Genomic DNA, 21900 nt, shown 5'->3' on the forward strand with positions numbered 1-21900 from the left:
AGGCGAAGAGCAGAGAGGGCTGAGCTTCAGGGTGGAGCGGCAGCGGGCGCTCGGCCACTGAGTCTGGGTGACCTCACTCTGACCATCTGCAAAACAGGGCCACAGCCCTTTCCCGTCTACCTTAGAGGATTGTCGTAAAGATGGATTTAACGACTGATACGGGATTGCTGTACGAACTGTAAAGCGTTACTAAACATCAGGCACTTTTCGTCCATCTGGTGACCCTGAGGAGTCTATAAACTGGAGAAGTGTATAAATCTTTGTGTTAAAAGGTATATGAATCTAGGAGTTTCCTCTGTGGCTCAGCGGTTAGCGAACCTGACCAGCATCCATGAGAACACGGGTTTGATCCCTGGCCTTGCTCAGCAGGTTAGGGATCCGGCATTGCCGTGAGCTGTGGTGTAGGTCACAGACGCTGCTTGGATCTGGCGTGGCTGTGGCTGTGGCGCAGGCTGGTGGCTACAGCTCCGATTGGATCCCTTGCCTGGGAACCTCCACATGCTGCGGGTGTGGCCCCAAAAAGATTTAAAAAAAAAAAAATGAGTGTGAGTCTAATCATTTCTTCCTTATTCATCGAGGCCGAAGCCTGTGGACATCTTCCAAGGACACTAAAAAAAGAAAAGAGCCTTTCACTTGCCTTTCTGACCAGAGCTCCTTGTCCTCCACCAAGAGGTTGAACTGTATAACTCAGCTAACTCTGGAGATCTCCAAATTTCGGATTAGTCTTGGAGAAAGGGCTGTTTGGGGAAAAATATGTGATACAGGCAGCTAGTCAAGTTAGATCAACTTTAAGAATAGAGAAAGTCAGAGTTCCCTGGTGGCCTAGCGGTTAAGGACCTGGTATTCTCACTGCTGTGGCATGGGTTTGACCCTTGGCCTGGGAACTTCTGCCTGCCATGGGTACAGGAAGAACCCATGGCACAAAGAAAGAACAGAGAAAGTCAGTCCTAACCTATGTGAAGAGGCTAAGGGGTGACTTAAATCTGCCGAGGGGTGACTTCCTAGGATGTAACAAAAGTCACAGTTCGGGGCTCTGGGAAAAGGGAATTATTTGGTGCGGAGAGTCTGGAAGTCAGCAGTCCTGAGTTTAGGTTCTGGCTTAGTTATTTATTAGCTGTGTGACCTTGGGCAAATAAGATGACCTTACATTTTTTCAACTGTAAAATGGGAGCGATAGTACCAATTATGCCACATGGATTCTGCAAGGATTTTCAACACAGGAATGCATGTGAAAATTGCTTAAAATTGCAAAGCACTTTGTCAGTCTTTGTAATTGTTTTCCAGGAATTGTGTGCTTTGCATTTCTTTCCATGCCAAGGTCAATGTAATCTATGGAAAAAGAAGAAAAGACACAAATATGTACCAGGAACACAATAGCCAGTGCTGGTGTATTTCCTTCCTAGTGAAGCAGATGAGAGAATCCACTTAAGGACTGAGGAAGGCCTGAGACACGGTCGCCCTGGACAGACGCTAATCTGAGAGCAAACCTCTCGACTGTGACACCGGAGGTCGGCTCCCGGGGAGCAGCGACCCCAGGGCAGGACATAAATGACCCGACCCAGTGACCTCATCTCCCATGGAAGCCAGGACGCCAGGCCAGCCATGCCAGTGCTTTGTCCATGGGTCAGAGGTAGGGCGGGATTGGGATCACGACCAGGTCTAAATCCAGCTCCTTGAAATGAACTGGACTTTTTCGACCAAATTCATTTACCCTTTTTTTTCCCCTTCATTTTTGACCACCACATGGCATGTGGCGTTCCCAGGCCAGGGATCAGATCCAAGCTGCTGTTAAGCCACAGCTGCAGCAACACCGAATCCCTAACCCACGGTGCCGTGCCGGCATCACACTTGTTCCCAAGATGCTGCTGATCTCAACACAGCGGGAACCCCTATTTCACTTTTTAAAAGTAAACTTTCTAGTTCAGTTTGAAATCTGGCTGGTCATTTTTCACTTCATTCGCAATTTTAAGGATTACATCATCTGCTTACTGTCACTGATATAGGTTTGCATGCATATTTAGGTAGTAAATGAATACCCTGTATATTGAGGTAGTAAATGAGTGCATCTGAGCATCTCCCTGCCCAAGTGCCTTTGTGTCTGGCTAAGGCTCCGCGTGAGAAACGACAACAGCGCTAAACCAGACCCCGGCCAGTGGAACACAGCTCCTCTCCCATCCACGTTAAACCCGATGGAAGGGAATCTCCTTGGGCGGTGGAACCAGAGAAGCTCCTGGAAGATGGGAGAGCCTGAGAGTCTGAGTACAAGGAAAATGTAGGTCGGAGACAAACCAGACACAAAAAAGGAAAGAATGTTGCTGGTCGGAGATGAGTTTCAGAAATACGTGAGGTTTGACGAAAATGACGGAGGCTCTTGTGTGTGTTCGCAAGTGATTCTGGAGCCTGCAGAAACTTCTGGAAGCTTTCTCTAAACTCAGGACATTAATCAAAAAGATAAATGATGTGAGCAAGAGTGGGCCACAGGAGGTGAGTAAGGTCCAGTGCGCCAATGTTTGGTGTATAAAGTCTAAAAAGGCTCTCGTCTGAAATTCTTCAAGGAATTTGAAAGAAGGAGAGGATATATATGTGTATGCGTGTGTGAATATGTATATACGTTTGTGGGTACTTATGTGTAAATGCGCACGTGTCTGTATGTCAGTGTGTGTGTGTATATACACACACACACATATATATATATACAGTGTGTCTCTGTAAGCCCATATTGATTTGTTCCTCATATTATTCCCCAAAAGAATACTTGGAATGCGTGACATGTTTATATATTTGTTTGTTTGTCTTTTTAGGGCTGCACCCGCGGCACATGGACATTCCCAGGCTAGGGGTCAAGTCAGAGCTGCAGCTGCATCTTCGACCTACACCACAGCTCATTGCAACGCTGGATCCTCAACCCACTGAGCAAGGCCAGGGATCCAGTCCGAGGCCTCATGGATCCTAGTTAGGTTCCTTACCACTGAGCCACCATGGGAACTCCGAGAGACACCTTTAGTTTCATTCTTCCACCACTGTTCAACTCCTAGTTCACAGCTCACATTGCAAGTAACGTTAGGAACGTCATCTTGACGTCAAAGGTAAAGTCAAGTATGGAAGACAGGGGCTCCTAGCGGCTCAGTGGGTTGGGGGTCCGGCATTGTCTCGGTTGTGGCTCTGGTTTACTGCGGTGGCAAGGGTGCGATCCCTATAGCCCGGGAAACCATGGGAGATTATAAAAGTGACGACTTCCCAGATGCCCATTTAATCTCTAGCTAAGTCACGTGAGCGCCTGTTTAAAGTTCCTGGAATCTAATGTACAGCACAGTGACTGGAGTTAATAAAACTGTATCGTATACTTGAGATTTGCTGAGATCAGACCTTTCGTGCTCCCGTCTCTCTCTCACACACACACACACACACACACACACACAACACACACACACGGCAAATATGGGAGGTGATAACTGTGTTCGTTAGCTTGGTTGTAATAATCATTTCACACTGCAGATGCATGTCAAAACATCGCACTGTATAACCTAAATATACATACATCTTTATTTGTCAGTTATACCTAATAAAGCTGGAAAAAATATAAACTTCTGGGACGGCGAGGCGTTTACATAGACCACATATTATCCTCAAACTTCAATAATTTAGGTCGTGGGCTTGATATAAATAATTTCTAAATGCGACGTAAAAGCAAATTTACTAACCTCACCACAGGTGCAAACAACGTCCTCTAACTTCAGATGTTCTGACCCAGCTAAAGTGACTACGGTGAACGCAGTTGAATCAACCAACAGAAGGAAATTCACAGCGCTTTATCCGCAGAGGTTGAAGATTACATCTGTTTCTTTCTATTAAGCCCACACAAGGAGGTCACGAATGAGTGTATGAAAATGTCTTTGGACGGCAAATTCAAGAGCACCCAGGCAACCCACTGGGAGTGAACCCTGAATTTCAAAGTTCAGCTGCAAGCTGCCAAGGGCCCCAGTGTGCTTCTGCGTGTGGAACACTGAGGCGTCCCGTGCAGATGGACTGACGGATCGTTGTCGCATGCCCTGATAGAAGGCCCACTTTGCGCAGCCCCATGTTAGGTGCTGTGGGTCTCATGGTGACCCAGTCAGGCCAGGGTCTGTGAAGAGGGTGCAGCAGGAAGATGGGATGGACAGTGACCGATTGCGGGGGGTTGGAGGTAGGTGAGGAAGGTCAGGACGTGCCTCTCTAAAAAAATGACGTTCAAGATAAGACTTAAACTACGACATGATGGGACTAATCATGTGAAGCTCTGGAGGAAGTGGATAAAAGACACACCAGTCACACAAAGGCACCGATGTGGAGACAGCATGGCATACTCAGGGACCCAAAAGAAGGTCAGAGAATAGCTTAGACATTTGGAAAGACCAAGGGGGATTAAGATCCTGACCTTGACCCGTGGGGGGAAAAAAGTCAAGTCTCAGCTAATGAGGACACTAGTTAGATGATTTATTCATCTACCAGGTACCAGCATTTACCAACTGCATACTCTGCCCAGCAGTGAACAAGACACGAACTTGAACAGTGCATTGTTCCTGCTGTTAAGGGGCTAAGCTTCAGGAGGGGTGATAATTCAAGTTTCAATAGCCTTTCTCTCTTCCCTTGCCTGTGGGGTTGGGTGTCCCTATTCTGGCTCCTATGGCCTCCTGCCCTACATCCACAGCTGTTGTGGGGATTAATGAGTTATATGTAAAATGCTCAGAATAGTGTCAAGCGCATAAATCCTATACTGTGTGGGTTGCTATTAGTATTACTGTTATTAGTATTAAGAAATGATCACATGAGGAACAGGACAGCACAATTTCAAGGTATCTCAAACAACGTTAGGCATTTGACAAAATAACTGGCCATTACTCTCAAAGTGTCAAGGTCATGAGAATACTAAGAAAGACTGAGAGACAAATTAGAAAAAAGAAAAGCGATATGCAAAATAAATGCAACATGGAAGGATGAATTGGATCCTGGAATAGAAAAACATTAGTGTAAAAATAGATGAAGTTCAAAATGTGGTCAATTGGTTAATAATATTGTATTAATTGTAAATTTCCTGGTTTTGATAATTGTACTGCTTATGTACAGTTAGCGGGGTGAAGGGTAAACTCAACTCTTTACTGTTTCACAACTTTTCTGTAACTTTAAGATTATTTCAAAATATAAAAGTAAAGACAAAATAAAAGACAGAAATAGGCACAGAAATGTCAGAGATGTTGGAACCAGAAGACAAGAACGTTTTAACTACAGTGAATTACCGAAGGAAGGCACAATGAGGAGACAATGGGAAGACATAAAAAGAACCAAATGGAACATCTAGGACTGAAAATTCCAGTATATAAAATAAAAGCTCACTAACTGCAAAACAGAATGAAACTACAAGAAGAAGCAAATTGAAAACAAAGAGAAATTCAGTGACAGGACCTGTGGGACATCAAGTGGTTGGCATACAAGTAACTGGCATACAAAAGACGCCAAGATGAGGAGAAAAGGGGGGTGGGTGAAGAACAGAAAAGTTTTTGTTGTTGTTGTTGTTGTTTTGGGGGCCACACTAGCAGCACGTGGAGGTTCCCAGGCTACGGGTCTAATTGGAGCTACAGCTGCCAGCCCGCACCACAGCCACAGCAACGTGGGATCCGAGCTGTGTTTGCGACCTACACCACAGCTCACAGCAATGCTGGATCCTCAACCCACTGAGTGAGGCCAGGGATTGAACCCATAACTTCATGGTTCCTAGTCTGATTCATTTCCACTGCACCACGACGGGAACTCCACAGAAAAGTATTTAAAGAAATACTGGCCACGAGTTTTTCCAAATTTCATAAAAATAATCAAGCAAACAAAAGACACGAATGACCAATATCAGGTATGAAAGAAGGAATACCACTACAGATTTACAGACAATAAAAAGAAACGACTTATGTCAATAAATCTGACAACTAGATGGAATAGACATATTTCTTGAAAGACATAAATTACTAAAACTGGCAAAAGAAAAAGGAGAAAATAATAGTTTCTATTATAGACATTGAATTAGTAATTAAAAACTTTCCCAGAAATAAAAATTCCAGGCCCAAATGGCTTTACTGGTGAATTCTGTGCAGCATAAAAGGGAAAGACAATACTAATCTTACAAAGACTCAGAAAACAGGTGATGAAGCACTACTCCTCAACTCCTCTTTATAAGGCCAGTTTTACTCTGATACCAAAACGAGACAAAGTCATTACAAATAAGGAAAACTATGGACCAATATCCCTCATGAACAGACAAAAATCCTTAACAAAATACTAGGAAGTAAGATATAATGCTATATATATGAAAAGACCAAGTAGGGTTTATCCCAGGAATGTAAAGTTCAGCATTCGACCATAAATCCTATTTCACATATTAAGAGATATTCCTTTACTAAAGAAAACTGCATGATCATCTCACTAGATGAAGAAAAAACTATTTGATAAAATTCAATATTCAATCATGATTAAAACTCTCAGTGAACAGATGATAACTTCCCCGATCTGATAAAGGAAATCTACAAAAACTATAGATCAATAGCAGCAATGAGTACACTTCTTGTCTGGATCTTGGTTTCTAACTACCATTCTCCTTCAAAATGAACCTTGGCTCCTTGGGGAAAAGGCAGATTCCATGGCTTGGTAGGGAAAGTACATGAAGAGCCTGGATCACCCTCTTGCAGAAGAAGTAATAAGTATTAAAAAATGATGGAAAGCTGGAGTTCCTGTTGTGGTTCAGTGGGTTAAGAACATGACATAGTATCTATGAGGGTGTGAGTTCACTCTCTGGCCTGGCTCAGTGGGTTAAGGATCTGGCATTGCTGCAAGCTGCAGCACTGGTCACAGAGGGAGCTCAGATCCAGAATTGCTGTGCTTGGGACATAAACCTGCAGCTTCGGCTCCAATTTGACCCCTAGCCTGGGAACTTCCACATGCTGCAGGAATGGCCATAAAAAGAAAAAAAAGAAGAAAATGATGGAAACATACCAAAAAGACACAGTTGCCAGCTTGACGGGACTCCTACTGGCCCTTCTGGGACAATATGAACAACAGAAAAATATAATTTAATTCATTGGATAAAATAATCTACAAGTCTTCTGAAAAATGCCAACTGAATGTAAAAAGAAATAAATATAGAGAAATGATAGGGTTGGAAAAATCATTGGTAGTTTTATTTTAAAACTTGTGCATGAATGTTGACTGAGAAGTAGATACTTAAAAGTCCCAGAGTATTTATCCACCCATTACTTATTAATTACAAGGAGAAAAATTCTAACTCTACAGTGAATAAACCTGATGGACACCACCTTTGTCAAGTGATTAAAGTTAATACCCCTGGTATTAGGTCATGGGACTCCTGACATGGTACACTGACAACAATGCATCATTACTGCTGTGGGTGCCCGAAAGGTAAAACCTGAGACTAATCAAGAGGAAACATTAGGTAAACTCAAACCGAGGAACATTCTACTAAATAACCAGCCTGTACTCTTCAAAAATGTCAAGATCAAGTGAGACCAAAAATAGAGAAATTTTCCAGATTAAATAAGACAGCAAAAGAAGGCTCAGTGCTAGACAGTTTTAACACTGATGTTCTTTAAAATTTTCCAGGAATAGAATATTCTTATTCTTATCTTATTCCTTCTAGAACATTGGGAAATATCAAGAGCTAGCATAATTCTAACACTAAAACCTAACAGCAATATTGCTTTTGAATATAGAGGCAAAAATTATAAATGAAATCCTAGAAGACCTAATTGAGAAGTAGATTTGACAACAGTCAAACCAGATAGGGAGCATCCATTATGCTATCATTTATCTGCTGCCAAGTAGGGCTTAGTGTAGCAAGTCAAGCAGAGTTTAATTGTGATAAAAACTCCACAGTCATCCCAAGAGGTGCCAGAAAGATATCTAAGCAACCATACCTATTACTAACTAAAACTTTAGGGAATCTAAGTATAAAATGAAATATCTAAGATAAATATTCTTTATCCCATTAACAGCAGCTTGGGTAGAATGAATGGTCACACATATTAATAAAACCACAAACTAGGCAATGATAACTCCTATTACATATTATTCTTCAATACCACTCTAGTCTTACCCTTGTAATATGATATAAAAGATACAAGAATTGCACACAGTTTTTAAGATTACATACCTTATTATGCATTGAAAACCCAATATGAAGAAAATAAAAATTGTTGGTGTTCCCATTGTGGCTCAATGGAAATGAATCTGACTAGCATCCATGAAGACACAGGTTCAATCCCTTGCCTCACTCAGTGGGTTAAGGATCTGGCATTGCCGTGAGCTGTGGCGTAGGTCGCAGATGTGGCTCAGATCTGGTGTTGCTGTCACTGTGGCATAGGCCCATGGCTACAGCTCTGATTCAACCCCTAGACTGGAAACCTCCATATGCCTTGGGTGCAGTCCTAAAAAGATAAAAAAAAAAGAAAAAAAAAGAAAAAAATTAAGATTAATAGTTTAGTGAATTAGTTATTTAAAAGATAAATATAAAATGTAAAACTTTTTGGAGTTCCTGCTGCAGCGCAGTGGTTAACGAATCCAACTAGGAAACATGAGGTTGTGGGTTCGATCCCTTGCCTTCCTCAGCGGGTTAAGGATCTGGCATTGCCGTGAGCTGTGGTGCAGGTCGCAGACATGGCTCGGATCTGGCATTGCTGTGGCTCTGGCGTAGGCCGGCGGCTACAGCTCCGATTGGACCCCTAGCCTGGGAACCTCCATATGCCACGGGAGTGGCCCTAGAAAAGCCAAAAAAAAAAAAAAAAAAAAAAGAAGATGTAACAGGGAAAAAAAAGATTTCATTAATCGCAACAAAAAAATACCTAGTGATTTCCCTAAAAAGAAGCATCTAGAATCAACATGAAGAGGAAGAACTAAATGTTAGCCAAAGGTATGATTAGGATTTTAGTGAATATAGAAAAATACCATATTCCTGAATAAGAACACTGAATTTTGGTAAAGACGTGTTTTTCTCAAAATAATTTATGGGTCTAAAAAAAAAAATCTCATCCCATTAGAATGTACCCTTAGAACCTGACAAAATAATCCTACAAATCAAATGGAAAAAATAAACAGGTGAGAAAATAATCGCAGTGGAGCTTTATCTTACAACATAATTGAATGTAAATTCTAGAGATGATTTAAGTAACTAAACATAAAACAAAAATTAACTATTAAAGTTAGAAAGAAGGTAACTAGTTAACTTTCCTATAAAGAGAAATCTTTCTAAGTATAACATCTAGGTAAAGAAGTTTATTTATACATGGCTACACAAAAACCAAAATATCTGCACGAACAAAAATCATACATGAAATTAAAGACAAACCACAAACCAAGAAAAAACATGGTGGACAAAAATTAATTCCTTAAGTTAGCGAATACTTTTATTTATTTTTGGTCTTTTTTGCCTTTTCTAGGGCCACTCCTGCGGCATATGGAGGTTCCCAGGCTGGGGGTCGAATCAGAGCTGTAGCTGCCAGCCTACGCCAGAGCCACAGCAACGCGGGATCCAAGCCGCGTCTGCGACCTACACCACAGCTCACGGCAACGCCGGATCCTTAACCCACTGAGCGAGGGCAGGGATCGAACCCGCCACCTCATGGTTCCTAGTCGGATTCGTTAACCACTGAGCCACGATGGGAACTCCAAGTTAGAGAATACTTTTAGAGTCAAGAAGAAAAATACTGACACTCTAACAATTTAACAGAGGATGGTAAATGACAGGTAATTGTGAAAAAAAGAACAATGCCGTGTGGACAAAAAAATGTTGCCTGCCATCTCAGTCAACACACGTTGCTGCCACCAAGCTGTCAGCCACAGCAGCTCCCTTCCCCTCCTCAAAACACCCGGAATACTGGCCCTTGTTAGGACAGATATCCAAGGAACAGATTCAGTGGGCCCAGACTTCTGCACCTTCCCACACACAGCGAAGGACGAAAATCACTGACTTGAGATGTCTGTGTGTGTGTGGGTATGTGTGTGTGTGAGATCACAACTCTTCTGATATTTGACTACATTTGTTTTGTTTTTTTTCAGTGGAAATTCCTTTATATCTTAGCTCCTCCCTTGTCTCTTTGGAACAGTTCCTCAGAGCTGAGGAGCTGTGTTCCAGGCTGTAGTCCTCAGCAAGTTTCCTGAATGAAATGTAACACTCGACTTTGAGGGTGTGTGCACGTGTGTGCGTGTGTGTTTTAGGAATACTTCTGATCAGCAGTACGTGAATTAAAACCACAATAACATGCCTTTTTTCCATTTATTTTCAAAGACAACATTCAAAGTCAACAAGATGGCACTAAAAAAGCTAAGGATTCATACCATCTTTTGTTAGAGCGTAAGGTTCTACAACCTTTCTGGGAAATGTATTCCCACAAGTACATATTTGAAAAACTTAGTTATGAATCAGTAAGCCCACATCTAAAAAGCCATTCTAAGGAAACAATAAAAGATGTGGACAAATATTCACATAAAATCTGATTCTCTCAACAATAAATATTTGAAAATAATACGAATGTCCAAAACAGGGTCATGGCCCTTAAGTAATCAAATATTCAAATAATGAAAAAGTAAAAAAAAAATCAAAAATTCAAATAAATGAATACTTAAACAAGTGTATTTATGAAAATCCTTTGGTAGCCTGGGAAGATGTTCACAAAATGATGTCAAGAAAAAAATTTCTAAAATTACTATTATAATTCCTTTAAAAAGTATTAAAAGGAAATGTACCCTATTATCTCCGAGTAATTAAAAGTTGGAAGATTTTAATTTTTGTTTTACACTTTTCTCTATTTTCTACAAAGAACATATATTCATAACACAGAAAATACATTAAACAAAAGAGTTACCCAAAACTGAAACTTTTAAAAAAGAGTTTCTGCTGTGGTGCAGCAGGTTAAGGATTTGTGTTGCCACAGTTGTGGCGGAAGTTGCAGCTGAGGCTCAGGTTCGATCCCTGGCCTGGGAAGTCCCATATACCATGGGTGTGGCAAACCAAAACCCAAAAACTAAAAAACATAAACCCAAAGCAGTATTTTTTATCTGATCGTTGTGTTCTGTGATTTCTCTGAGTACACGGAAAACACACTGCTGAGGGTCCCACGTGCAGAGCTGCAGAACATAACAGGCACACACTCAAATACTGTCACACGTCAGTTTATTGAGGAACCTGCGATGCCAGAGGTTGACTCTATTCCCTTGATTATTTTTCATGATGTCAAATAAAACTCCAAAGGCCACAAGCCATGAGGTTATACCATTACTTTCCCACATTTTGTTAGGAACACAGAAATCGAACACAAAGAAATGGTCAAGTGACTCTGAAAAATGCCCCTTATTCGTACTTTTCCCCCCAAAGGTGGCAATTAAGGGTCAGGAAGTACAACGGCATGGAGGAAGGATGAAAACGGAACATGTAGAAGGCGAGTGTTTTTGCTAGATTTCATGTTCAAAGTTTCAGATCTTTCCAACTTTTTTAACAAGTTTTGCCCCAAAAAAGGAATCGATACTTTTCATTCCACTCTTGTCAACTTTAGCCAAAGCCTTCTGAGATGCAGTCATTTTGCTATTTTTCTGTTAATGAAAATGAGAGAGGACAATTGTTACGAATGTCACGCAAATCAAACAAGAGCATGCATGTCTCAAGGCTCATTAAGGGAAGTAAGGATTAGCTGCTAACATGCTTCATCAGGAAATGATTATTTTTAAAAGTTCTGATTTCTAGTCGGAATTCAAACTTAAGAGACAAAATGTGTTTAGAGGCAGGAGACAAAACTGCCGCCTTCTAAGGATTCTAAGGAGTGAAATGCTACAACCCCCGGTTTGCTTTCAGGGAAGTAACTCCCGAGGGTGCGTTAAGTGCTCGGACACAAACAATGGGACTGACACAGGCTGCAGTTGTCAGAGGGAGGAATTACGGCCTTGTATTACCACACGATGAATAATTCACAACAATCCACCATCTGATTTTATTCACAGGCTCCATGGGAAACCAAGGACAAAGCTATTATATTCGAGAGATAACCTGTATTGCAAGGCATCCAGGACAAGCAGGAGAGCCCTGCCATTTTTTCCTCCAAAAACAAACAAAGAAACAAAACACACAAACACACACACACACACACACACACACAACTTTCCAAAAAGCTGACTCCAAAGAACTCTGCCTCTTAAAATTCTATCTCTTCCTGGTCACTGTTTTTGTTTTGTTTTGTTTTGTTTTGCCATGTCCTAAAACAAGCACTGGCACAAGGGAAACAGCAGCTGAGCCTACTTCAGTGCATCACGACGTGTTCAGCAAATGCATTAATGATGGGAATCAGCAAAGAAAAAAAATTCATCTGTCTCCCTGGGAACCGTAAGGCACAGGCACTGCCAAAGTATCAGTATACGATTCCTAAAAATTTGCTTTTTACATTCTGTCACTTATAATTTCGCAGGCTTATTTTTTTGGCTGGATGGGGAAAAGTGAGTCTCTTTGAGACAATTCATCCTCTCTCCCCTGCATTTAACTGACATCTTGGTGCAACCTCTTACCTCACTGGTGCTGTGCCCAAGCGCCAACAACAGGAAGCAGCACTTGGAAGGGTGGGGTACAAACACTCCTCAGAGAGAAACTCAAAAAACACGTCTACTTACAGAAAGCATTAGGATAACCAGCTATTTAGCCCTATCTCAAGTTGGATCATCCCCTGATAGCCCATGTCCAGATACATTACACGTAGATTAAAGAATACAATTTTTGAAAAAACATTAAATCTAAGAGGAGTAAGTGCTGTTAAAATCTAGGTGGAAGTTAACGTATCTTGGGACAGGCAAGGTCTTTCTGAACATTAAAAAAAAAAAGGCGAAAATTATTTGAGAAAATCATTTAAAAATGCTTTCTATTTCATCCTCAGAAAAACCTAAAGCAGTTAAAAAGTCAAATGAAAAGGCTAAACAAATTGGAAAATTCTCGGTACCACATACGTCATGAAAAGTGCTAATAACCTTAACAAGCTCTTACAAATCAATAAGAAAAACATCGCTATCACAGTATAACAACAGCTAAGGGAATTGACGAGTTGCAAAAATGCAGATGGGCAATAAGCATCTGGAAAAACAGCTAAAGAAATACAGCCTACTAAGCAATGCGACCTGCTGTCTAGCACAGGAAACTACATCTAGTCACTTGTGACGGAACACGATGGAGGATAACGTGAGAAAAAGAATATATATGTGTATGACTGGGTCACTCTGGTATATGGTAGAAACGGACAGAACATCCTAAATCAGCTAAAATGGAAAAAATAAAAATCTTTAAAAAAAGAAAAAAATGTAGCATAATTTGAACAGGAAAAATTTTCAAAAATAAAAATGATACACAGTGTCATTAGGAATGTGAGATGAATACTCATCAGCAACAGTGGCTAGGAGTATAAATTTCTTTTACATTTTGGGAAAGCATTTTAGCTACATATATGTACCTCAGTAATCATGGGGAAAGCTCTAAGCTTTTACTCTTAGTTTTAAGCCGTGTTAATAAAATAATTAGGATGCCGACTCTAGATAAGAATGTTTATCACTTCATTAAGACAAACAAAAAAACAAACAAAAAAAAAACCAGAAGTAACTTGTGTCCAAAAACAGGGGAATGGTTAAACAGATTATATTCCATATGATGAAATAACACACATGACTGAACACCATGAAACCACTAATAATTTTTCAAAGAAAGCTTAATGACATAAAAATTTTCAGGACATAGTGCTAAATGAAAAGGGCAGAACCTCGAACTATATACATACAAACATATATGCACACACACACACATATTCATATATATATGCCAATTTGAAAAGCTATGTATGTATTAAGAATGATGTATAAGAGAAAGCTTAATAAGAAATGTTATGAAAACATTTGCTGGGTGATTGCTGAATTTTGGGGTTATTGATCATTTTTATCAGTATCGTAATTTCTGGGAAGCTGCTGGACAGCAGAATCAACAAAAAAACTCCCTTTGGAGCCCCTCCCTCTGCCCAACACTATCGCTCTGAACACACTGCAAAGGTGAGGCTCACTCTTGCCAGTAAGCATGCTGCCTGTCTTTATGAGTAAAAAGCCTTCCTTCCTGGCTTGATATTTGCACAAGTTTGAGGGCTTAAGTCACAGACATGCCAGTTAATAATTCTTCACGGTTAAAATGATAAACTCACAATCACGCATGCAACTGTGCCCGGGTGCCCCCGGGGGGCATCACCCGCGGAACTGGAGCGCCCGGCAGACGTACCTTTACAGTCTTCAGATCTTTCCTGTTAAACTTAGTGTAATCTTCTTTTGCTTCTACGGGCTCATCTGATAACTTTACTTTCTGCAATGTTAGAGCAGTGAAGTGGTGTCAAACGCCACCCGGACGCTTACATCAGCCCCTTAGAAACACGTGCAGTTCGGACCCACATCGAGGACAAATGGAGCAGCGGACCCTGCAAAGGGCTTCCTTTTCACAAAGTACGTAACTCGCTTTTTGCCAGTTATCTAGGAACCAGGGCAGATGTCCCTCCCAAGCAGCAGCCTTGTGACAGGGGGATGTGACGAGGCAAGCCCATGACCCAGCCCTTAGGTTGTCTAGCAGCACAATCACCTACTGTCTATACCAGGGCTGGATGGGGCGGGGGGTGGGGAGGCATCCAGGTGACTGCTGACTTCCAGGACAGTCTAAAGGGGTAAATGCAGGCAAAGAAGCCAAGTTTTCTTTAAGGGGGCCAGGGGCCAGCCAGAACCCCCACTTCTTTCACCTCCACGGCTGGTGCGACGTCCACGTGGGACACAGGACGAACACTGGGATTCTTACCATCTTTGCACAGCTTCATGTTCTTACCCCCTTCCAACTGAATTATCTCCTTTCACTCACATAAAAACAAAAGCAAGCAGCCAGCAGAAGGAAGTACGGAGGGTAAATGAATAGATTAAAGCCTCCAAGCAGAGGGCTTGGGTCTCAGCTTCTGTACAAGTGCTCTTTCTAGTGGACCCAACACAACTAAGTCGGCCTGTACCTCTGAGCATCCTGCACCCATCTATTGATGTGAGAATCTTCTCAAGGGCTAAACCATGGCCTTTCTCTTCACATTAAAGCAGGAGTTGCGGCACATTTATCACGTAAAAGGCACACAGCAGGGCAGATAAGTCTTGATGTTTAACGAGGAGAACTAACTGGATTTTCACAGATTTTCAAGCTCTTTGTGGAGATGCTGGGTTGAGACTCAACACGGACCCACCCGAGGAAATACAGATTTATTCCAGCATCGCTCTTCACACCCCACTTTCACTAAACAAAGGACTGAGTTGGTGCTAAAAGATGCCACAGCATGTGTATAACACAAGCAGATACAACATGTCTTGAAATCCTTCACCATGAAAAACAGAAGGGCATCCTAGGAATTTTTCAAATAATGTGGCAAAACCTTCTCTTGGCCACAGGCAACCTCTAGCGATTGAATCTTTGAAAGAATAAGACTAGGTTATCGCACGTGACTAGCTACCAGACAAGTGATTGTATGCATGCAAGCAACTTGCTTCAGAACACACGTTTCTACTTAAATTAAGACAGTCCAGGGTGTTAGGTGTGCATATTTTTTAGGAGAAAGGAGAGCAGGACTCACAGGTAATAATGAGGAAAGTTGCTACAAAACTTTCAAACTGCAAAAAGCTTAAAGCTATGAGCATGTTTGCTTCCCCTTTCTGTGACAATTTGTTCTCATACAGATGTTGTCATAAAACTAGGAGATATTCGCTTTTCACCAATAAGGCAAGTAAAAAAATGCTCACAGCAGGAGCTTATGGCAAAATGTACTTCCTTATAAAACATTCACTATGAAAACTGACTTGTTTGGGTGCTTGGATGGTTCACTATCAAACAAGACACTAGTTGTAGGGACTCATGAAAAGGAGAAAAGACTGTGGGAGCCAGTGGGATGTTACCCCCAGCACACTGTTGAATATATGTTGTGTAAAAAATATAATTGTTACAAGAGTTCCCACTGTGGCTCAGTGGTAATGAACCGGACTAGTATCCATGAGGATGCAGGTTCCATCCTTGGCCTTGGACCTGGCATTGCTGTGGCTGTGGCACAGGCTGGCAGCTGTAGCTCTGATCTGACCCCTAGCCTGGGAACTTTCACATGCTGCATGTGTGGACCTAAAATATATATATTTTAAAAAATTGTTACTTTTACTTAAGTTTTTGTTATTTAAAAGACTGAATCACGACAGATTTGGGAATGTTTCAGAAGAAATAGAAAAGCAGCCCAGAAAGACAGTAACAAAGAGTCTGACTAAATGTGTACAGTTCTGGAAAGAGAAGGGCAGACAGAAGAGAACACAGAAGTTAATGGTAAGATTGGTCCTATCATTCTTACAAATGATTTGCAAAGAAAGAACTTGGGCGCATCTCCAGATTCACTGATCGCATTTAGCTCTGCTAACTGACAGCCATAAATCCAATAAATCTAAAAGAACAATGCTGTGAGTCTGGAAGCTGAGCCTCAACAGAGGCAAATGAAATAGTAAGAAAATAACGCAAAATATATTAAGGATGACAGGCTCCCCCATGCTATGGATTACAACATAGATACAAAGAAATCCAATAGCCACTGGAACATCACTTCCCGCAAACAAGCAACTACACGGTGCAAAAATCAACGAAACCCTGGACACAGACAGGAAAGCTAGCAGAAGATGTTATGCTCATGTAACACATGGTCTGTTCAGTTTGCAATGTGCCTGCTGGAACCCCAGGAAGACACAATGGAGCAGGAAACCTCAGAAAGCAACTAAAATAATCCAGGGCATGAAGCTGAGATGTAGGAGAACCGAGATGCTGAGATCTAAAACCGGCTTGGTAAATAAAGTCCTGCCCACGGACCTAGTCCAGCTGTTGTTATAAAGTTTTACTGGAACAGAGTGGTGCTGATTCATTTACGAATTGTCTGTGGCCCTCTACGTGTGGCTGGAGGGTAGGGTCTTGTTTTGCCACAGAAAGAATTGAGAGACTAGACAAGGAAACCCGGTAAGCGAAGCAAGGATTTATTGAGCGACGGAACACTCAGGAGGAGAAGCAGGCAGGCTCAGGGGAGCAGCAGCAGTTCCTGCTGGCAGGCTGGTTATAAGCGGGTGTGGACCGAAGGCTCATCGACGAGGGAGGGGTTTTGAGGGTCATTCCCTGCGTTTCCTCCCAGCCCCACCTTCCCGAGAGGAGGGGGTTTTGTCCTTGTTTGGTCTTGCTCAGATCTGTCCTGGCCTCAGCGCCTGGCGGGTCCTGCTCTGGTTGCAGGGCTGATCCCACTGCACCGAGGGCTTCACGAGGAAACGCTGACCCTCTGACCCAGAGGTTCCCTCCTTTCTTTGTGTGCCCCTAGGAGCCCTGTCATCCCAAGATGTCTTAGGGTCTCTGTCACATGACCCTGCCTCTCTTCCTGCTCCTGTCTGGCTACCTGCCGGCTCTAGCACTGCCTCCCTCAACAAGTCTGGTCCATGTACATCTTCTCAGGGTCACAGGGTCGACAGTCCTCTTCTGCAGCTGCTTCAAGCTGAGCAGGGGCGTTGCCCCTACCCATGGGTCCAGAGCATCTTGCTCTCTGGCAGGGACAGGGTGTCGGGGTCGTCTGCACAGGCGCTGATGGAGGGTGGGGGTAGAAGGAGGCTGCGAGCCTGCCTGGCGGACGCGGACGCCGTTAGTCCCCGTCCTCCTGCGGGAGGGGCTGAAACACCTGCCGTGCCTCTTCTGTAGGGGAAGCTTGTGAACCCGGAAGAAGCAAGCTTCACAAGCAGGTGAATGAGACCGGGGCCAGGAAACAGCCAAAGCGTTACTGCGATCAGAGGTCCAAGCAAAGAACCAGGTTGAGTTTGGTTACAGCCTTCTGACCGCGGTCCCCATGGGGTCAGCGCTGGGGTTACACTCTGCAAAGGAGTGTGGCCACTGGGCCTGTTCATGCATCTTCTGGCTGTCTCCTTCCACCTGGCCAGTGGTGCCCATGTAAGTGTGACATTTTTTTCCTTCTTTTTATGGCGGAACCCAGGGCATACGGAATCTGCCAGGCTAGAGGTCGAATCAGAGCTATAGCTGAGGCCTACGCCACAGCCACGGCAACACAGGATCTGAGTCACATCCGCGACCCATGCCACAGCTTGTGGCCACAATGGATCCCCAACCCGCTGAGCCAGGCCGGGGATCGAACGTGCATCCTCACAGAGACGTAGGGTCCTTAACCCAACATGTTTTATCGATTACTGCACATACCCCTCCCTGCTCAGACCGCCCACCTGGGCTATTATGGGATCATATACTACAGGCCCTGTGACCTCTAGGATAGTCTAGAAAAGTCCATGCCAGAGAGGGCTTTCTCTGCCCGGCTAGTCAGAGCACCCCTGCCCACACGAGAGGAGTCATGGCCTGCTTTTTAAATTTTCCCTTGTAAAGCTCTGGGCAGCATGACTGCGTGTTCCTTCGGGGCCTTTTTGGGATCCCCTAGTTCTGGGCCACTTGGTTCCCTTGATTGTGGACTGGGATGGCCAAGGCGAGCCGGGGGTTGGTACACGGGGGGCGAAGTGATGTAAGGAGAAGGGTTTTAAGCGCTGTCCTCTCTGCCAGCTTGGTTCCTTTTATAATGTCTGTGTTTCCTTTTTGAGGTCCCTTGCCATGGATAACTGCCACCTCCTGAGGGTCTTGCGTCGCCTCTGAGGTTTCTAAGATCTCCTGGCAGAGCTGGATTGAAGACCTCCATGCAGTTAGGGACCCCCTGTGCTTACGAATGGCACCATGTGCTTGCGACACCAAAAATGCATACTTAGACTCTGTGAGGACATTGATCCTTTTGTCTCTCTGGCCTTACTTGCTCGACTTTCTGTGCCGGGAGTTGCGGTGGCAGGGCACTGGCGTCCATGAACTTACGCAGATCTACTGCGCACGCCGACCTGCGGACGCCGTCTTGTGCGGAGCTACTTCCATCAGTAAAACACTGGGGGCCTGAGGGGCTGGTCCCTGAGGTTAGGTCGCTAGAGTCCACCTGTTCGATGGTCTCAGTGCAAGAATGAGTTCGTTTCTCTGGGCTTCCCACTGGCATCAGGGTGGCTGGATTTAGGGTCTGACATGCCGTAAAGGTCACTTTTGGAGACTCCAGCGGGGGGGGGGTCCGGTATTTTGTGAGGTGGCCTCCAGTCAGCCACTGGTGTCCCTTCATTTCTAGTATTCCCTGTACCTCATTAGGGGTCAATATCTTTAAGGGTGGACCCATGCTGGGTTTTGTGGTTTCTTTAACTAGCACGGCTGTGGCTGCTACAGCCCTCAGATAGCCTAGCCATCTGAGGGTCCAGCTGCTTGGAGAGATATGCCACTGGCCGTGGGATTGGTCCCACCTCTTGGGTGAGAACTCCCAGGGCTATTCCCTGCTTTCCAGGGTAAAGAGGACAAAGGGCTTGTTCAGCTGTGGGATCCCTTAGGCTGGGGCGCTGGTCGGGACGACCTTCACCTGACCACATGCTCTTTGTAAATGGCCATCCAACCTGCAGGTTCTAAGTCCCATCCCTTTAGGGCCTCATATAATGGATTTGCCAGGAGACCAAACCCAGGAATCCAAATCCTTCAAAATCCAGCCATTCCTAGAAAGGTCCTGTCTTCTTCGGATGGCGGTATAGGTGGAGGACTGCCTTCTTCCACAGGGTCATAGGGCGTCCTTTCCTGGCAGAACACATTCCCTCTGGGAGGAAATCTGGGTTTTCCGTGGGGCTACTTTAGAGCCCCGAGAGCCCAGGAAAGGGTGGGTTTTTGGTTCCTTCGAGCGGCTGAACAAAAGGAGTTCATCTACATATTGCAGTAATGCCCTCGTCTCGAACTTGAGTTCCGCCGGTTGCTTTGCTAGGGCATTGCCCAACGGGTGCGGGCTGTCCGGGAACCCTGGGGACATGCTGTTGGGTCCTATTCGTATGTAGATGAGTCCATTCCAAGGCAAAAAGGTCCTGGGGATCAGAGTGAACATAAAGAGAAGAGGCATCTTTAAGATCAAGGACTGTAAACCAGGCTGTGAGCTCCGGGGTCTAAGGATGGTATATGGATTGGGAGTGATCAGGTGAAGAGGAGTCGCAGCTTTATTCACGCTTTGAAGATCGTGGACCATTTCATAGTCCCCGTTTGGTCTGTGGACAGGCAGGACTGGGAGGATTTACAAGGAGACTCGCACAGAACCAAAGCCCACATTTGATGACTTTTGAGAAGAGGGGTTTGAGGCTTCATCGAGCCTCTGGTTTTATGGGTGCAAATGCCTGGAAGGGACGTCATTAGCCTCTTGTTAAGGTGATTCTTACAGGAGTGGCTACTTTTGCCCATCCTGGGACTCCCTGATCTCAGACCTGTGGATCTGTAAGTTTTTCATTTTCTGGGGAAGTATTCCGGGCTGGACTCTCTGGGCCTTGTGTAAGGCACAGTCCAGCTGAAAATGGGTCTTGGTTTTGGTTTTCAGGGAGAGTAAGAATTGCCCCCAAGGCTGAGAGGACGCCTCTTCCCGATAAGGGGCTGGGGCGTGCAGGCATGACAAGGAACTCGCGAGCCGTTACGGGGGTCTCTCCTCAGGTGGGAGCTACAGGGGTGGCGAAGTGTTTCAGTTTGCGCCTTCCTTCTCCTCCGACAACAGAGCAGGTTTCAGCGGCAAGGGGCCTCACGGGAGAAGTCAGGACAGCGTAAGTGGCTCCGGTGTCCACTAGAAACTGGACAGGCTCAGCTGCCACGTCCGTGGTCACCCACAGCAACTCCTGTGTGACGATGAGTCTTCTTGGGAGCCTTGGGTGGTCCTGGGTCACGTCAGTCAGCCACTGCCATGACTGGCGGGGGGAAAGGTCCCTGCTCCCGTCAGAGCTGAGGGCGTTCCCTGCCAGCGGCCCATCTTCTTACACAGTGGGCATGGCATCTTGGGTGGAGGCTGGGCATTCCTGGCTCCTGTGCCTGGGGCTCTCACAGCTCAAACCAGCTCCTTTACCCGGCAGGGGTCTTCTGGGAGTGCCGCTGGGGTGGCTAGGAGGTGGGCTTGGTCCTGTCGTGAGGGCGCCAGCAGCTTGGCCAGCAGACAGGCCCTTCGTGGGTCACGCCGTTCCTTCCCTTCTTCCTCGGCCGGGTCTCTATTGTTAAGGACACCGAAGGCGGTCTCGCTAAGGAGACCGAGAGGGTCTGGGGCCCCAGGGCAAGCTTTTGAAGCTTCTGATGGACGTCAGGGGCTGACTAGGTAATGAAATAAGTTGCAAGCTGTCGCCCTTGACAGTGTCTGGGTCCAGGTTTGTTTACTTTCTGCGGGCATCTACCAACCGGGCCTGAAATGGGGCTGGATTTTCGTCCTGACCTCGGGTGATCTCTTCAACCTCATCATAGGCAACAGGTTTAATTATGCACCGTCTCAGCCCTTCCATGAGGCAAAGGGTCATGTGGTCTCTGTACAGATAGCAGACTGGCCCGGCTGATAGTCCCAACTGGGATCAATCGGTGGCACCGCCGTCATGCCCGCCGGGTGATAACTGGGTCGGATGAGGTCTAATCCGTCAGCATAAGCTTGAGCATGTGCCCAAACACCGGTCTTTTCCTCAGTGGTGTGGCAGCGGAAATGACAGCATTCAGGGTCTTCCAAGTAAGGTCGAAGGAAAGGGCCAGTCTCTGGGGTTCATTCCCAAGAATCTGCCCAAGCGAGTGTGGCGCTGGTTGAGGCCGGACAAAGAAAAAGGGGTACCGACTCGGGCAATTCCCTGAGGTCTGCCTACTACTTCCTGGAGGGGGCAAAGGCGCTCTGGCTGCACCTCTGGTTTGGCAGCTGTATTCGGCGCGGAGCGGGTGGAGACGGT

The 21900-nt window shown here is 44.7% G+C and overlaps 1 protein-coding gene across 10 annotated transcripts in view; it reads right to left on the minus strand.

Annotated features, from left to right (window-relative positions):
* Positions 1 to 21900, minus strand: part of RNASEH2B (ribonuclease H2 subunit B) — an 86161-nt gene that overhangs the window by 7017 nt on the left and 57244 nt on the right. For 4 of the 10 annotated variants that reach the window (XM_021065141.1, XM_021065144.1, XM_021065139.1 and 1 more), the window contains 2 exon segments: positions 14318 to 14398; positions 11187 to 11619 (listed from right to left, as the gene is read on the minus strand). The exons of 3 other annotated variants lie outside the window; for them this stretch is intronic. In XM_021065141.1, coding sequence (XP_020920800.1) covers positions 11503 to 11619; positions 14318 to 14398 — 198 coding nt within the window. In that variant the 3' untranslated portion in view covers positions 11187 to 11502. 10 annotated transcript variants of the gene reach the window in all.

The sequence above is a fragment of the Sus scrofa genome, chromosome 11, assembly GCF_000003025.6.
Source record: "Sus scrofa isolate TJ Tabasco breed Duroc chromosome 11, Sscrofa11.1, whole genome shotgun sequence".
NCBI classification, from domain to species: Eukaryota; Metazoa; Chordata; class Mammalia; order Artiodactyla; family Suidae; genus Sus; species Sus scrofa.